The following is a 15,120-nucleotide window of genomic DNA, read 5'->3' on the forward strand; positions in this document are numbered from 1 at the left end:
ATGTTGCCCCAGCTGTCCGGGGCCCGACCCCGACCCGCGGGGGAATAATTATAGGTCAGGACTTCATCGCCCTGACTCACCGTGACATTCCTCCGCAGTATGAACATTGCACAGCCGTAACGACTGTCAAGGACCCCGACCAATGAATGTTTTCCAGATATCCTCCGGTGTGATTTGGGGGGGGGGTCAAGGAGAAAGAGGCCCAGGCGCCGTAGTTTTGGTGCTTTTGTTTCTGGCGCTGGGGGTCTCATGTAAACAGGACGAGGTAGGCAGCAGCGCTCGTCGGCTGAGAACGCGGGGGCAGGTGGCCGGGGTGGGGGGGGGCGTGCCGTATTGTCTCGACAACTGAGGAACGGCGACAAACGCCTCTTTTGTCTCCGAGTTCTGCCTTTTGAGAAACGCTTGGCTTTTTGTTGTTGTTGTTTGTTTCCCCCCTCGCGGGCTTTCGCTTCGGATTGAACGATTCTCAGTTTACATCGGAAGGCCGCTATTTGGATAGGATTTATGTTCGTAGATGTGAGCCGAGAGATTGTTTGCAGGAAGGAGAAGGAGAAACCCCACTTCAAAGGAGCCGAGTCCAGTTTGTCCTTTGTCTTCTTCGCAGGGGTCCTCAGGCAAGACCGAAATGACACGCTTCAAGGCACAGATGGGGCACCTAAATAAAAGCCCTCAAAGTCTAGAATTGGAGGGGCTTTGAAGGAATTTAAGGTCGGCCTATCTGTTACCTTGAAGTAGAGACGTCTTCTGGTATCGAATTATTCAAAAACGTGTTTTCGCAATCAATTTGTCCTTGGGTCTTACCAAAGCCACATACCACGTTTAATTGAAATCTGTTCTCTAGTTTTGAATGTCTATGTTAAAAAAAAGTCGAAATCGTAAAGAGTACGATCAAAAGTAATTGATTCGTTCTTGAGTCCTTGGCGCTCAAAAGCTCAAGTACTACAGATCAGGAAACTACATTCACAAATTCTGATAAAGTCCATGATCAGAAGAAACAAAAGACAAAAAGATCGACACGTTTAAAAAAAATGTAATTCAGAAAAGATCCAGATCCGAATCCTGGCGTCTCAAAACTGTACAGCAATTCAGATCAAAAGCCTTGCACATTTCAGATCAAAAGTCATCCGCAATTTTTCAGAACTATCCATGTTGAAGACTCTGGAACACCATCAGAACAAAATCGATTTATCTTTGGAGTCTTAAGAAAGCTACGTACCGAATTTAATTGAAATACATTCACAATATTTGAGTTGACGAGAACTTATCAACAAATAATTCACATCTTTATTCCTTGAACTTGATCAGTTTGCCCTTGAATCACACCGAGGAAGCTTCATCCCAAATTTCGTTTCAACACGTTCCCAATTTTTTCGTGCTGTGCTTTGAAAAATCCAAATTGTGCGTCCACAACATTGTCCAAAGTGAGTTCATTTGTCCTTGAATGAAACCAAAGAAGCTGCAGCGCATCCCAAATGAGTTTCAGAACCGTTCACGATAAAGGAAACGATCCACCGTGCGGATTCGGGACATGATCAAAAGGTTTTTTTTTCAATTTGTCCTTGGGTCTGACCGAACATCCACCGAAATCTGTTGACAATTTATCGGGTTGAAAAAAGGCCCAGATTCACACTGCAGAACACAGTCGAAAGTTAATCATTCCGTCCTGTTGCCCAACCAAAGTAGCCACGGACCAAGTTTCAGTGAAATCCTTTCGCAAGTTTCGGAGTAATGTCCATGTTTAAAAAAAAAACAAAAAACACCTTTGCTATGTGCGCTCCGATGTTAAATTTTTAAATCTCTGACCGTTTGCAGGATTAGGAGAAAACCTACTGCGCCAATTTCAATGGCAACGAATCAAAGGTTGGGCAAGGAAAGGCCACATTTTGCATTCTAGATGAAGGTTTTGTTTCAAAAGTCGCAAGATTTATGTGCTCTCTCGCCGAAGAATGCATGAATATTAAAGGTCGACCAACACGTAAAGCATGATTTTTAGAATCCATCTATCCGTTATCTTCCGCTTTTCCGGATCGGGTCGCGGGGGAAGTAGCTTCAGTAGCGAAACCCAGACCTCCCTTTCCCCAGCCACTTCTTCCAGAGGGATCTCGAGGCGTTCCCAAGCCAGCCAAGAGACATAGTCTCTCCAGCGTATCCTAGGTCGTCCTCAGGGTCTCTTTCCGGAGGGATATGCCCGGAACACCTCACCAGGGAGGCGTCCGGGAGGCATCGGAATCAGATGCCCCAGCCACCTCATCTGGCTCCTCTCAATGCGGAGGAGCAGCGGCTCGGCACTGAGCCCCCTTCGGATGACCGAGCTTCTCACCCTATCTCTAAGGGAGTGCCCGGACACCCTGCGGAGAAACTCTTTTCTGCCGCTCGTATCCGGGATCTTGTTCTTTCGGTCACGACCCACAGCTCGTGCCCATAGGTGAGGGTAAGAACGTAAATCGACTGGTAAATTGAGAGTTTCGGCTTTGGACTTAGCTCCCTCTTTACCACAACGCACCGATACAAAGTCCGCATCACTGCGTCAGTCCATCTCCCGCTCCATTCTTCCCTCACTCGTGAACAAGACCCCCAAGATACTTGAACTCCTCCACTTGGGGCAGGATCTCATCCCTGTAAATCCGAGTACGTAATACAGAATTTCTGGCCTGGACAGTGACGACGCGTTCTTACTGAAGACAACTCTCACGCAAGTGGGCATGTCCCACCGGAAAGAGACCCCGAGGACGACCCAGAACACGCTGGATACAATATTTCTCTCGGCTGGCTTGGGAACGCTGGAAGAAGTGGCTGGGGAAAGGGAAGTCTGTGTATCCCTCCTGAAGCTACTTCCCCCGCGACCTGACCCGGAGAAGCGGTAGAAGATGGATGCATGGATGGATTTACGGGCGCGAGTGTCATGCTTTAAAAGCACTTATTGGGGGTGGGAGGTGGTGGGGTTGGGGGGAGGGGGTAGTGGGCATGGGCTAAGCCACATAGACCGCCATTCATCGGCTTCTCTTCAGCCACGAAGACCTCCACCGGCCCCGGCGGTCTGATTTCCACTGCGGCCAATTTTCTATCAAAACCCCAAACGATTGCTAATCGTTCTTTCCGCTGTTTTTATTTCTCCCACTTAAAGGCATAAAACATGAAATTGACTCTGTCATATTTTTATGGCTTTAACAGGACCTTCATTGGACACACCTGTTTTTTTTTTTTTTTTTTTTTTTTGCTGTCCACATAAATAATCCAACACAAGACTGGCGGCTTTCAGAAAGCCCACTTAGCAGCGTGCCTCCCAGATTGCGCTCAAACATTTGGATAATATTTCCAGTACGCATGGGTGTTGCCCCGCCGTCCATTACACCGGGAGGGGTGACAAACTCCCCAAACGCGGAGAAACGTGTCAATAAATCTGCGTCCCCAGACCGCCATGACATCACCGGCTCGGTCTACAACGCTGGCAGGCGACGTGCGGACTCGACTCGAGATTTCGTTCTGACATTTAAAACAAAGATTCGGAGTTTACCACAGTAGGGTGGGCGGGCGGTGGTCGGGGTGGAGGGGGGACTGGTTCCTCACCAACATCTGCAAGTGCTAAATCCCGTCTGTGTCATTCCAGTGAAGATGATTCAGAGAATGAAAAACAGATCTTTAAATTACATGTGCGATATCTCATTCATCTGAAGCGCGACGAGTGACACTTTCTATAGATTGACACTGATATTAAAGGCGACAGGTGCATTTTTAATAACAAATAATAAAAGTTCAATGCCATTCCTCAGTCAAAATAGATTTGTACACGTGTAATAAAAGTCCACCCCCTCAAAGACAAAGCAGACTCCTTCAGTTCCTCTTAAGTGTGAGGTGCTCCGTTGCCGACGTCTCAAGTGACCCCCAAATTAAGCGCTTAGTCATTAGAGAGGCGGTCTAATGATTCGCCGCCGACACCTTCGGGGGGGTGGGGGGGGGTTGGTTTAGCGCGTTCGCCGCAAATCAGGCGCCGGCGTTTAGCGGGGACGGCGACCTCCCCTGCGAGAATGACAGCGGTGGCCCTCCACAGAGCGACATTTGCTGCCATTTATTGCCCCGGGGGGGGAAGGGGGGGGGGTGGAGGTGGTCAGGTGCCATGTGTTTTTGCAGCTGACCCGACCCTGAACAACACCCGGCACATATACACCATTTCCACATGAAAGCAGCGTGCATTAAACACTTGCGTATTATCAACGGCGGCGATCTATTTTCCGAGGTGCTGGCGGTGATAAATTGCTCTGAATTCCAACGGCTTCGAAGTATTTGCGTCTTGGCTCCTAAAGTGTGATCGCATCAAAAGTGTCGGTACAGATACACAATTGGCTGCTTTAAGGTGGATTCCTTTAAGTTGTACAGCGGTGAACTACTTGTTACGCCGGACGGAGCCGCGATGTGACTCGCCTTCGCAAAGTTCCGAGTTATTTGAATATAAACGAGGATTAGCTTGATTTTACAGTTCTTGCTTGAACAATACTTGAGACTTTGCCTCGACACTTGAAATGTAACTTGTAACTTTGGTCACATTTAATTAACGACGTGACTACAGGGAGTCCTCGGGTTAAGACGGTCCTGAGCCAAGACGTTTGGACTTTACAACGCCCGTCCCCCGTCCGCCATTTTGTCTGGCTAATGCTCGTCCGTGTTTGTGCGCCGGGAGTACCTTCGCATTTTTCGCCCTCCTTTTTAAACATTATCGCCCCAAAGACGAAAACTGTGTCTTTTAGCAATGCTTCTGCAGCCAAAAGAAAGTCCATTACCGTGGAAACGAAGTTCAAGATCATAAAAAGATGGGACAATGGAGGGATAGCGACACCACCAAGGCTTCACTCGGTCCACCGTGGTAATAATTTTTAAAGACAAAGTTCATCAGTCGGATACCATGATCGCAAAACAAGGTCCTTTGATACTTGTCCAGATGGAGAGGACTGAGGACCAGGTTTCTTTGCAATAGCGAAGCACAGCCTCCCCTTCTCCTTCTCCATCCATCTCTCAGCAGTCATGCTAAGTACATCGTCTTGTTGATTTGTTTTTTATAGCAAGTATTTTGATGTAAATTCTGACTTCAGTAGCGGAATCCGACTTAAGTCGAAATCCGAGTGAAGTCGCTACTCGAGGAACGGATCTCAGTCATAGACCGAGGACTCCCTATTTTGCTATATTGTCTGTCCACGTGTGTTGCTGTTCTGTTGCGCAAAGTTATAACATGACATAAATGCTATTGGTTAGCACGTATATGGTGTTCTGCGTTGAGTGTTACCATTACGCTAATGTACTAAAGGCAGAATTAGGTGGTTGTTTTAAATAGTGTGCGTCATTCTCTTTGTTTTATGTTTTGTTTGACCGTAAACTTCATCTGGGTGGCAGCTTGTAGCATTTTTTGTGGAACTCTTCGCTTTCTGCCAAACTGTTGCTTGTTCTGAATTGAAAAAACCCAGCCTTCGCCTCTCAAATTTCCGCTCACGAGCCGACGCAAACGCCGCCCGACCGACGTGTCGCGCCTCGAGAAACGACTTGGGTTCCGCTTTAGAATATTTGCAGCGCACTGGTGGGAAGATACTACATCAGCCTTTAGAGCGTTGAGCCAGCTGGTGGCTGATTTAATGTCGTAACTTCGTAAACCCAAGGCGCCCATTCAAAAAAAAAAAAAACTTGGACAAACCCGCGTACAAATTCTCGACATTTCTCGCCAAGTTGCGCTTTAATAAGAAACACAGTGTCCTCTGGATACGCACCGAAGCTTGTTTTTCCCCCTCTCGCCTCAGCACTTAAGTGACGTGTATTTATCTCGCGTTAAGAACCACCGCCACTTGTCCATTTAGCGCTTTCAAATCGACGCTTAGGGGGAAAAAAAAACATAAATAGCATCTTCCCATTGATTAATCAAGACTGGCAAACGCGGCGGGAATAAAGAAGAAGGGCGAGGCCGAGCGGCCGCTTCTTTTCTCCGCCGTCCCGGGAGAGAACGCCGAGTCCGCCGGAGTGTGAACAACGACTGGTGACACCGCGCGCTGACTCACGCGCACAACGTAGCTACTTTACACCGGCGTGGGGCCGCATACTAGTGACGGCATCCAAGAAAAGTGGTTGGCGGGGTGGGGCTGGGGGGGGTCGCATAATTTTTGTCGAGGTTCGGTTGCTTCAAATGAGCCCTTTTCCATGTTGATTGGAATAAAACTAGACGTGCGTCAATTGGGTTGAAGATGAAGAGCTGCAGTGTCCTGCTGCTGCCCGAATTTGGGGTAGGAACCCAGAATGGGTCGCCGCCGGTCGGGATTATCATCAAGTTCGTGGCAAAGCGCTTTTTCCATTCACAATCGACGTGAATTCATATTACATACACATTATCGGTGTAGTGGTACACACGCGTTGATATTTGCCCTGCGACTGACTGGCGACCAGTTCAGGGCGTGGTCCGCCTTTCGCCCGAAGCTCGCTGGGATAGGCTCCCGCTCTCCCATGAATCTTGTGAGGATAAGCAGTTTGGATCACGTATATACACATTTTCCCCAAGTTTGGGTTATTATATCATATCATTATCAAAGCGGCTTATCCTCACAAGGGTTGCAGGAAAGCCGGAGCCCATCCCAGCAAACGTCGGGCGAAAGGCAGACTACACCCAAAACTGGTCACCAGTCAGTCACAGGGCAGATACCGACACCATCACTGAGCGGGAATCGATCCCACGCCGCCGGGACCACCGCTACACCATCAGTGACAGTTTGGGTTATTCTGATTTGTAAATTGGGTCTCGCCTGTAAAACGTTTTGGGCATAAATTGGAGAAACTGCAGAAAACCTGATTCTGGAACAGTTCTTCCCAATTTGTGGGCCACTGCAAATCATGTGGCTCCACATTGTTTTGCCAAAACTGTCAGCAATGGCAATGCACGCCATATTGCAGATTTAGTCTCGAGGATTAAAATTTCAGAAAGCCAATAAAAAGCAAGTATCTGGAAATGTGATGAGAATGAGTTTTGCATCCAAAATTAAGAAACGTTGATTCAATATGTGTGGATATTATGGCAAAATACGATAAATGTTGCTCAAATTGGGCTTTTCTCTGGTGAATTGGACTGAAAAAGTTGAGGAAATCTTCCACCTGAACATTTTCCAATCAAAAGTACGTCTCCAAATTGTGTGCGTACAATGTACTAGCCTTAAGTACAAATATCAACCAAAAGTCCATACAGTACATTCATCAATAGATTATGAGAATGCCTGACATATTTTCCGAGGTTTGGGGTTTTCTCATGAGTGAAACATTTGGGCAAAATTTTGAAATCTGAGCGACTAAGTACTTGGGGCATCCAACATATGTCGATATGGCAACACGCTGCATGAAATATTACAAATGTGTCGGCATTTTTGGCACTGGAACAGGAAAAGTTGGGCAAAATGCCATCGAAAGGTGGCCCCGCGATTGGCCGGCGACCAGTTGAGGGCGTACCCCGCCTCCGGATCGGAGTCAGCTGGGATAGACCAGCAGAAACTGAAGACATTTGAGAAAGCCTCGCATCGAGATAGATGTCGGATCAACTGCGCCATCCAGATTCCAATGTGTATTTTTTTTTAAAGCATAAATGTCAAAGAAAAGTGATTTTAATGCTCTCTGTTTATTCATCACAGAAGCTGTTCTTTTAGTTCCGCTCGATACTATTTTTTTTTTTTTTGGGGGGGGGGGATACAAAACAAAAGGATTTGTCCTGCATCGTCAGTGAAATAAATAAAATGGTTTCATCTAACAACTTTGCAAGTGCGCTGCACTTGGATTGAGCGTGGCCGTCCGCGCTTGTTGCGCAAAAAAAACAAAAAAAAAATGAGGCGAGCGCGAGTACCTGCGAGTGCTTGAAGAAGGCGGAGATGCGCGTGATGTGCAGGCTGAGGCATCGCGAGGCGCACCGGGCTCGGTACACGCCGGACGCCGCCGCCGGGAACGAGTCGTCCTGCCTCCGGGCGCCCCGCACGCCGCCGCTCCGCGTGCTCGCCAGCGCCGTAATCCACACGCACAGGGCCGCGCACGCTCGCAGCCTCCCGGGGAACATGCTGGTGCTGGTGCCGGTTCCGGTGCTACACAATCAGGCGCTCCGCCTCGGGTTGCCTACAACTGTAATCCCGCCGCGGTTCGCGCAGTACTGACGCGGCGAGGCTGAGCGCGGCGAAACTAAAAAAGAGAAACTTCCATTTACGTGGGGGGGTGGGGGGGGGGTAGAAGGGGGTGGGCGGGGTCTCGGCCAGACGCTTCTCGTCATTGGTGGGCTGCGGGATGATTGACAGGCGCGGGGAGCGACTGGCAGGTGGACTCGTGCACGTGCGCGGCGCGGATTCGGCCCCAAAACCCAACGAGTTCACGCGCAGGTGTCAAAAGCAAAATTTGCGATTTTGCAAAAAAAATGGAAAGTCATAATATTGGAACACAGCCACCGTATGACAAGAAATATGTGGACATTTTACATTAAAAAAAAAATGATTTTTTTTTTTTTATTGTGGAAAACCTTTATATCATAATAATGAGAAATAGTATCACATAATATTATGGGGAAAAAAAAGTCATTTGACCATAAAGAAGTATCACAGAAAAACAAAAGAATGAGGGGGAATGAAAAGTATAATCAATAGGATGTTGCGATCAGAGGGAAAAGGCAATGTCATAATACAAAATAATAAAGCCGCTATTACAAGTAAAAATGTATCATGAAAGAATACATACGGTTTGAAAGAAAGTCATCATTTTGCAAGGACAAAGTTGTAATGGGGGAGGTGGGGGGCTAATATTACAAGTCACTTGAGCATAACGTCAAATTAATATGGTAATAAACCTGTAGAATAACGTAGGACAAAGACAAAAAAGTGTGCATGTTTGGAAAAAGAAAATATTTTTCAATTCTCTAAAGCACAGGTGTCAAACTCAAGGCCCTGGGGGCCACATGTGGCCCAGCGCATGATTTTATGTGGCCCGCAAAGGATTTTTGTTTAAATATGGACCAAAATTTCACATTGTCATATGACAAATTATAACATTTTGATATTGCAAGCATGTTGGTGTGCCCAAACTTCAACAGTACTTGAAAAACCCATCAACCTGGATTTCTGATACTAAAAGAAAATAAATACATTTCATGTGTAAATATGATCAGGCGAACGATTTTTTTATGTTTTTACAGTCATAATGACCCTCTGAGGGAAACCGTAATGACAAAAATGAGTTTGACACCCCTGACCTCGGCCATGAAATATCGGCGGGGGGGATTTTCAGTAAGGCAAAAATACATCCATTTTTTTACGACACTTATCCTTATTAGGGTCATTTGATGGGGCCCCGCGAAGCCAAATCCAGAGTGTCAATTTCCACGATTCTTGTCAAAAATCCGTACCAAAATTTCAAATCGTCATACATCCTAAATGATAACGTTGAGATATTACAAGCCATTTTTGCGTTACCAAATGTGAATAGTTGAAAAACACATTACCCTTGATTTATGATTCCAAAACTGGTTCATAAATTGATTATGTAAATATGATGAGATGATGAAATATTTTTGCTCCACTGTCATAACGGCTCTCTGAGGGAAACCGGAACAGCAATGTGGCCCGGGCGAGAAAAATGTATTGGACACCCCTGCTATAAAGCCTAACAGTGACTGCAGTTATGATCACATTTTCTTGTCGTCCTTTTGACATTCGCCCGTTAATGCCAACTTTTATTCCCGTTATATTGCAAATTATGTTTTCCTGAATATTACAGCACTTTCCCCACTGTTGCCTTGTTAGAGCCCACAACAGGTGAGACCTGCTGCCACCTACTGATGACGCCCAACACGCCCGAAGAAGAAGAAGAAGAAGAAGAAGCTCACTGGCTCCACATTCCCAGGGAAGTCCTCTCTTCCTCTTCCTCCTCCTCCTCCTTCTCCTCCTCCTCCTCACATCTCTTTATGTATTTTCCAATGGCGCACGGAAAACTCTTAAAAACCGTCCCTCCCCTCCCGGTTAAAAATTCCTCAAGATGGTCTCCCGACTCCTGCCGGCGTTTCATCGCCTACGGTACGGAGAGAGAGCCCCAGACCGGATTTTATTTTATTTTATTTTTTTTTAAATGCCGTCTAATTTATTAGAGCCCGACGGAGGGAGCGTTTATTTAGAAAGTTTACGAGATGCTTTTGTCAGTTTTTCAGCGGACGGAGAGGTTCCCCCGGCTCGCTGCGAGATTCCACCGCCGGGGAAACGAGTTTTTATGGGGCGTGCGCACCCTGTCAGGAAATCCCGGAATTAATCGCAGTTCCGCCGCCTCGACGTGACGCCTTTGGATAAACGCTTCGACCGCCGGCTGGCTGGGAAAAACCGAGCGGGGAGACTCCGCGCGACTTTCGGAAATAACCGAGGCCACGGGTGTCAAAATCAAGGCCTGGGGGGCCAGATCTGGCCCGCCGCATGATTTTATGCGGCCCGCGAAGGTGAAACATGTATTAACTGCTATGATGTTTGTTCAAATGTGGACCAAAATTTCAAATTGTCATATGATAAATTATAACATTTCGATATTGGAAGCATGTCGTTGTGCCCGAACTTCAACAGTACTTGAAAAACCCATTAACCTTGATTTCTGATTCTAAAAGAAAATAAATAAATTTCGTGTAAATATGATGAGGCGAAAGATGTTTACGTTTTATGTTTATGTATGTCATAATGGCCCTCTGAGGGAAACCGTAATGACAAAAATGAGTTTGACACCCCTGACCTAGGCCAAGAAATGTCGGTGGGGGAATTTGCAGGAGAGCAAAAATACATCAATTTTTTTTTTAAGACGCTTGTCCTCATTAGGGTCAAGGGGGAGCGGGAACCGATCCCCGGATCCCTACAACATAGACTGGTTGCCGACGAATCCCAAGGCATATATACTGTAGATAACTCATCGTTTTTTCACACCTATGGACAATTTCGAGTTATGAACCTAGGGTAGAACGAGCAAACCGAGTTTTGAACCCTCAGCGACCCACAAGAAACCAAACTTTTCAAACTTTTTCAGCTTTGACAGTAAATTAGAATAATAAATTAGTAAAGTAGAATTCTTTGAGGGTTAGCATCTTTCCTCAGGTTTTCATTTGAAACTGATTGCAGAGTTCCGAGTGGTTAGCGCGTCAGCCTCACACTTCTGAGGTTTTGGGTTCGAATCTCATCTTTGGCATTCCTGTGTGGAGTTTACATGTCCTTCCAGTGCATGGGCGGCTTTTCTCAGGGTGCCTCGACTTTCTCCCGCTTTCTCAAAACATGTGCGTTTAGGTTTGGGTGCGGACACTAAATCTCTGGTCTCAAACTTCCGGCCCGGGGGCCAATTGAGGCCCAAAGGTCGATATCTTGCGGCCCCCTAGTTGACATGACAGCTTTCAGTGTTGTTTGTCAACAAGTTAACCCAAATAAATTAATATCCATTAGTCACTTGGGCAGGCACGGTGGACCAGCTGGTAAAGCGTTGGCCTCACATTTCTGAGGACCCGGGTTTGATGTTCTCCCTGTCCCTGCGTAGGTTTTCTCTGTCCACTCCGGTTTCCTCCCACATCCCCAAAAACCTGCAACATGAATTGGACACTCTAAATTGCCCCTAGGTGTGATTGTGAGTGCGGCTGTTTGTCTCCGTGTGCCCTGCGAATGGCTGGCAACCAGTTCCGGGTGTACCCCGCCTCCTGCCTGTTGAGAGCTGGGATATGCTCCAGCACACCCCGCGACCCCTGTGAGGATGAGCAGCTAAGAAAATAGATGGATGGATGGACGTATATGTGTGTGATTGGCTTGTGCCCAATCTCAGGTGTCACACACTTCTTGCGCAATGTCAGCTGGGATACTTCGAAGCTCACATGTAACTGTAATGAGGAAACGGAAAAAAAACATGGATGGATAGAATATCCAAATAAAAAATCGATTTCACTTTACTTTTTTAATACTTCATCTTACCTGCTGTTATTGTGAACGTAAGTGGACACATCCCCGAAATAGCATCCCGACATGTTTTCCCAGGCACTCCCAGACAAAGTGGAACTTTGGGAGAGAGCGAGCCATCCCTCGCTAGTCTTAAAACGATTTAAACACGGATGTCTGCGTACCTTAAAAGCAGCATAATGGCTTAATTTGTTGCCTTATTACAGCCATGTGTGCCCCCCCCCCACTCCCTCCACCCCTGGGGGGGGGCTTTATAGCGCCCGCTGAAGGAAACTTGGAAACTGTCTGTGTGCGGTCTTCGTGGTCCAGACCCTCCACGGGTCGTGACGGTCTGACCTTAGCAGGGATGATGTTTTTTAATGTAAAAAAAATAATAATAATACATATATGGAAGTAAATATGTGCCACCAGGATTTGAATTTGAAATGTAAAGTGATCACATTTTCAATAGTTATATTTCAGTGTAATAATTTCAATATGAACAATGAATCCGGCTACAATTCGCTGTATGAAATTCACTGTCTTTGCCACAGGCAAGGTTACTTCAGGTCAGAACCGAACACCCAGCCAATCACAGTTACGCTTTCTTAGTCACGTGACATCACATACTAATCTGACCTGAAGTAACCCTGCCTGGTGGCGCAGACGGTGAATTTCATACAGCGAATTGGAGCCGAATTAATTGTTCATATTGAAAAGTTACACTGATATCCAACTATTGAAAATGTGATCACTTTAAATTTCAAATTCAAATCCTCGTGGCACATATTTACTTCCATATAAATACAATTATAGTGAAAATCTCTAATGTCAAACCGTCCATTTTGGTAACCTTCAGTGAAACTCAACTAAACTAAAATACAGTAAAACTACTCACCCTTTGAAAACGCCTGACATATCGAGAGATGATGGGGAACGGACGCACAAATGTATCAATCAATCGATCGACATTATCTTTGTAACGACCACATATGGATACACGCGTGCGAATCGACTTATAAAGCTCAAGGACGAAGCCGCAATCAGGCGCACTCCGACAGACCGAAGAGACGCCATTACCGTCGACGACCTTCGTACAACAATACTGCAACTGCGCGTGCATCCATCTAATCTCCCATCATGCACTTGCAGCGGGAGAACAGGCCGACGCTCGCACGGCGAGTTCAAAGACTTCGGCGCCGGCGACGGGCCAACGCGCTCGACGGCGTCGAGATTATTACGTCTAAAAAGGCTTTTGGCTCTGCATCTCGGGAGCGATCGCGATTGTGAGGGAGACGCTCGAGGCCGATCAGCCGTCGACGCTAAATTAAAAAGATCCATTTCTGACGTTAATGCCGCAGATAACATCTGCGGCGGCGGAAGATTCCGACGACGAGCGTGCGCTCGACGGCGCTTTCGTCGCGGGACAAGTTGGGGGGGGGGGGGGGGCGTCACATGCGAGACGTTGTTCAAATATGAATTTCCATTCACTGGTTGTTCCCGGCGGCACGGTGGAGCAGCTGGTAAAGGCCTCACAGTTCTGAGGTCCCGGGTTCAATCCCGGACCCGCCTGTGTGGAGTTTGCGTGGGTTTTCCTCTCCGGTTTCCTCCCAGATTCCAAAAACCGTGCAACGTGAATTGGACACTCTAAATTGGCCCAAGGTGTGATTGTGAGTACGGCTGTTTGTCTCTACGTGCCCTGCGATTTGCTGGCGACCAGTTCAGGATGTCCTGTTTGACAGCTGGGATAGGCTCCAGCACTCCCCGCGACCCTCGTGAGGATAAGCGGTGAAGAAAATGGATGGATGGATGGTTGTTCCCTTTTTTTAAATCATATGCAGTCCAACCTCCGCTTTGTACGTCTCTCTTCGGATTTTGAGTACTGGCTCCAGTTTCCTGGGTTGGACCTCAGGAGTCGGACCCGTTTAAATGACGCGAATAACACGAATCAGATCATTGAGCGCCACTTGCGAATTCGCATTTCTGACTTTCAGGTGAACCGCGACCGCCGGGGACGTGTCCCGGAATTATCCAAATATTGTGTCTCCTTTTCACGTCTTTAGTCCGGACAGCTGCTCTTTTGTCCATTCACCGATTTTTTTTTTTTATTATTTTTTTTTATTACCCTGCGCGTTCCGCAACGATACAGTATTTTGTCTTTCACGCGAGATTGGAAAAATACACTTGGCACGGAAGAACTCCAGCTGAGGCCTGCGTGAATTTATTTTGCTTCTTTTTCCGTGCAGCGTAACATTGCGCCGTTGGGAAACGATGTGGTCGTTATCTGGTTTTTACGTATTAATAAAAACTTTTCAAGCTACTTTGGGTGTTCGGTTGACACAGTGACGGTTCGACTAGCAGTTCGGTAACCCTCGGTGATAACGGTAAACATTATGAATGATCCATCTGTCAATTTTCTACCGCTTTTCCGGGTCGGGTCGCAGGGGAAGATGCTTCAGCAGGGATTAGCAAGACTTCCCTTTCCCCAGCCACTTCTTCCAGCTCTTTTGTAGGGATCCCCGAGGCATTCCCAAGCTAGCTGAGAGACAGTCTCGCAGCGTGTCCTGGGTCGTCCCCGGGGTCTCTTTCCGGTGGGACATGCCCGGAACACCTCACCAAGGAGGCAGTTGGGAGGGATCTGAATCAGATGCCCCAGCCACCTCATCTGGCTCCTCTCAATGCGGAGGAACAGCGGCTCGATACTGAGCCCTTCCCGGATGACTGAGCTTCTCACCCTATCTCTAAGGGAGAGCCCGGACACCCTGTGGAGGAAACTCAGTTTGGCCGCTTGTATCCGGGATCTATCCCCAGCCACTTCTTCCAGAGGGATCCCGAGGTGTTCCCAAGCCAGCCAAGAGACATAGTCTCTCCAGCGTATCCTAGGTCGTCCTCAGGGTCTCTTTCCGGAGGGATATGCCCGGAACACCTCACCAGGGAGGCATCCGGGAGGCATCGGAATCAGATACCCCAGCCACCTCATCTGGCTCCTCTCAATGCGGAGGAACAGCGGCTCGATACTGAGCCCCTCCCGGATGACTGAGCTTCTCACCCTATCTCTAAGGGAGAGTCCGGACACCCTACGGCGAAAACTCATTTCGGCCGCTCGTATCCGGGATCTTGTTCTTTCGGTCACGACTCGCAGCTCATCAGCAGCATGGAGGACTAGTGGTTCACACCTATGGACAACTTAGCGTCT

General features: G+C 47.4%; 1 protein-coding gene across 1 annotated transcript in view; it reads right to left on the reverse strand.

The window, feature by feature from the left end:
* The window catches only part of LOC133512679 (anosmin-1), a 77,939-nt gene extending 69,778 nt beyond the window's left edge, over nt 1-8,161 (reverse strand). The window contains exon 1 of the mRNA XM_061842515.1: nt 7,853-8,161. Coding sequence (XP_061698499.1) covers nt 7,853-8,059 — 207 coding nt within the window. The 5' untranslated portion in view covers nt 8,060-8,161. The remainder of the gene's footprint in view (nt 1-7,852) is intronic.
* Between the last annotated feature and the right edge of the window lie 6,959 nt (nt 8,162-15,120).

The sequence above is a fragment of the Syngnathoides biaculeatus genome, chromosome 14, assembly GCF_019802595.1.
Source record: "Syngnathoides biaculeatus isolate LvHL_M chromosome 14, ASM1980259v1, whole genome shotgun sequence".
Classification (NCBI taxonomy): Eukaryota; Metazoa; Chordata; class Actinopteri; order Syngnathiformes; family Syngnathidae; genus Syngnathoides; species Syngnathoides biaculeatus.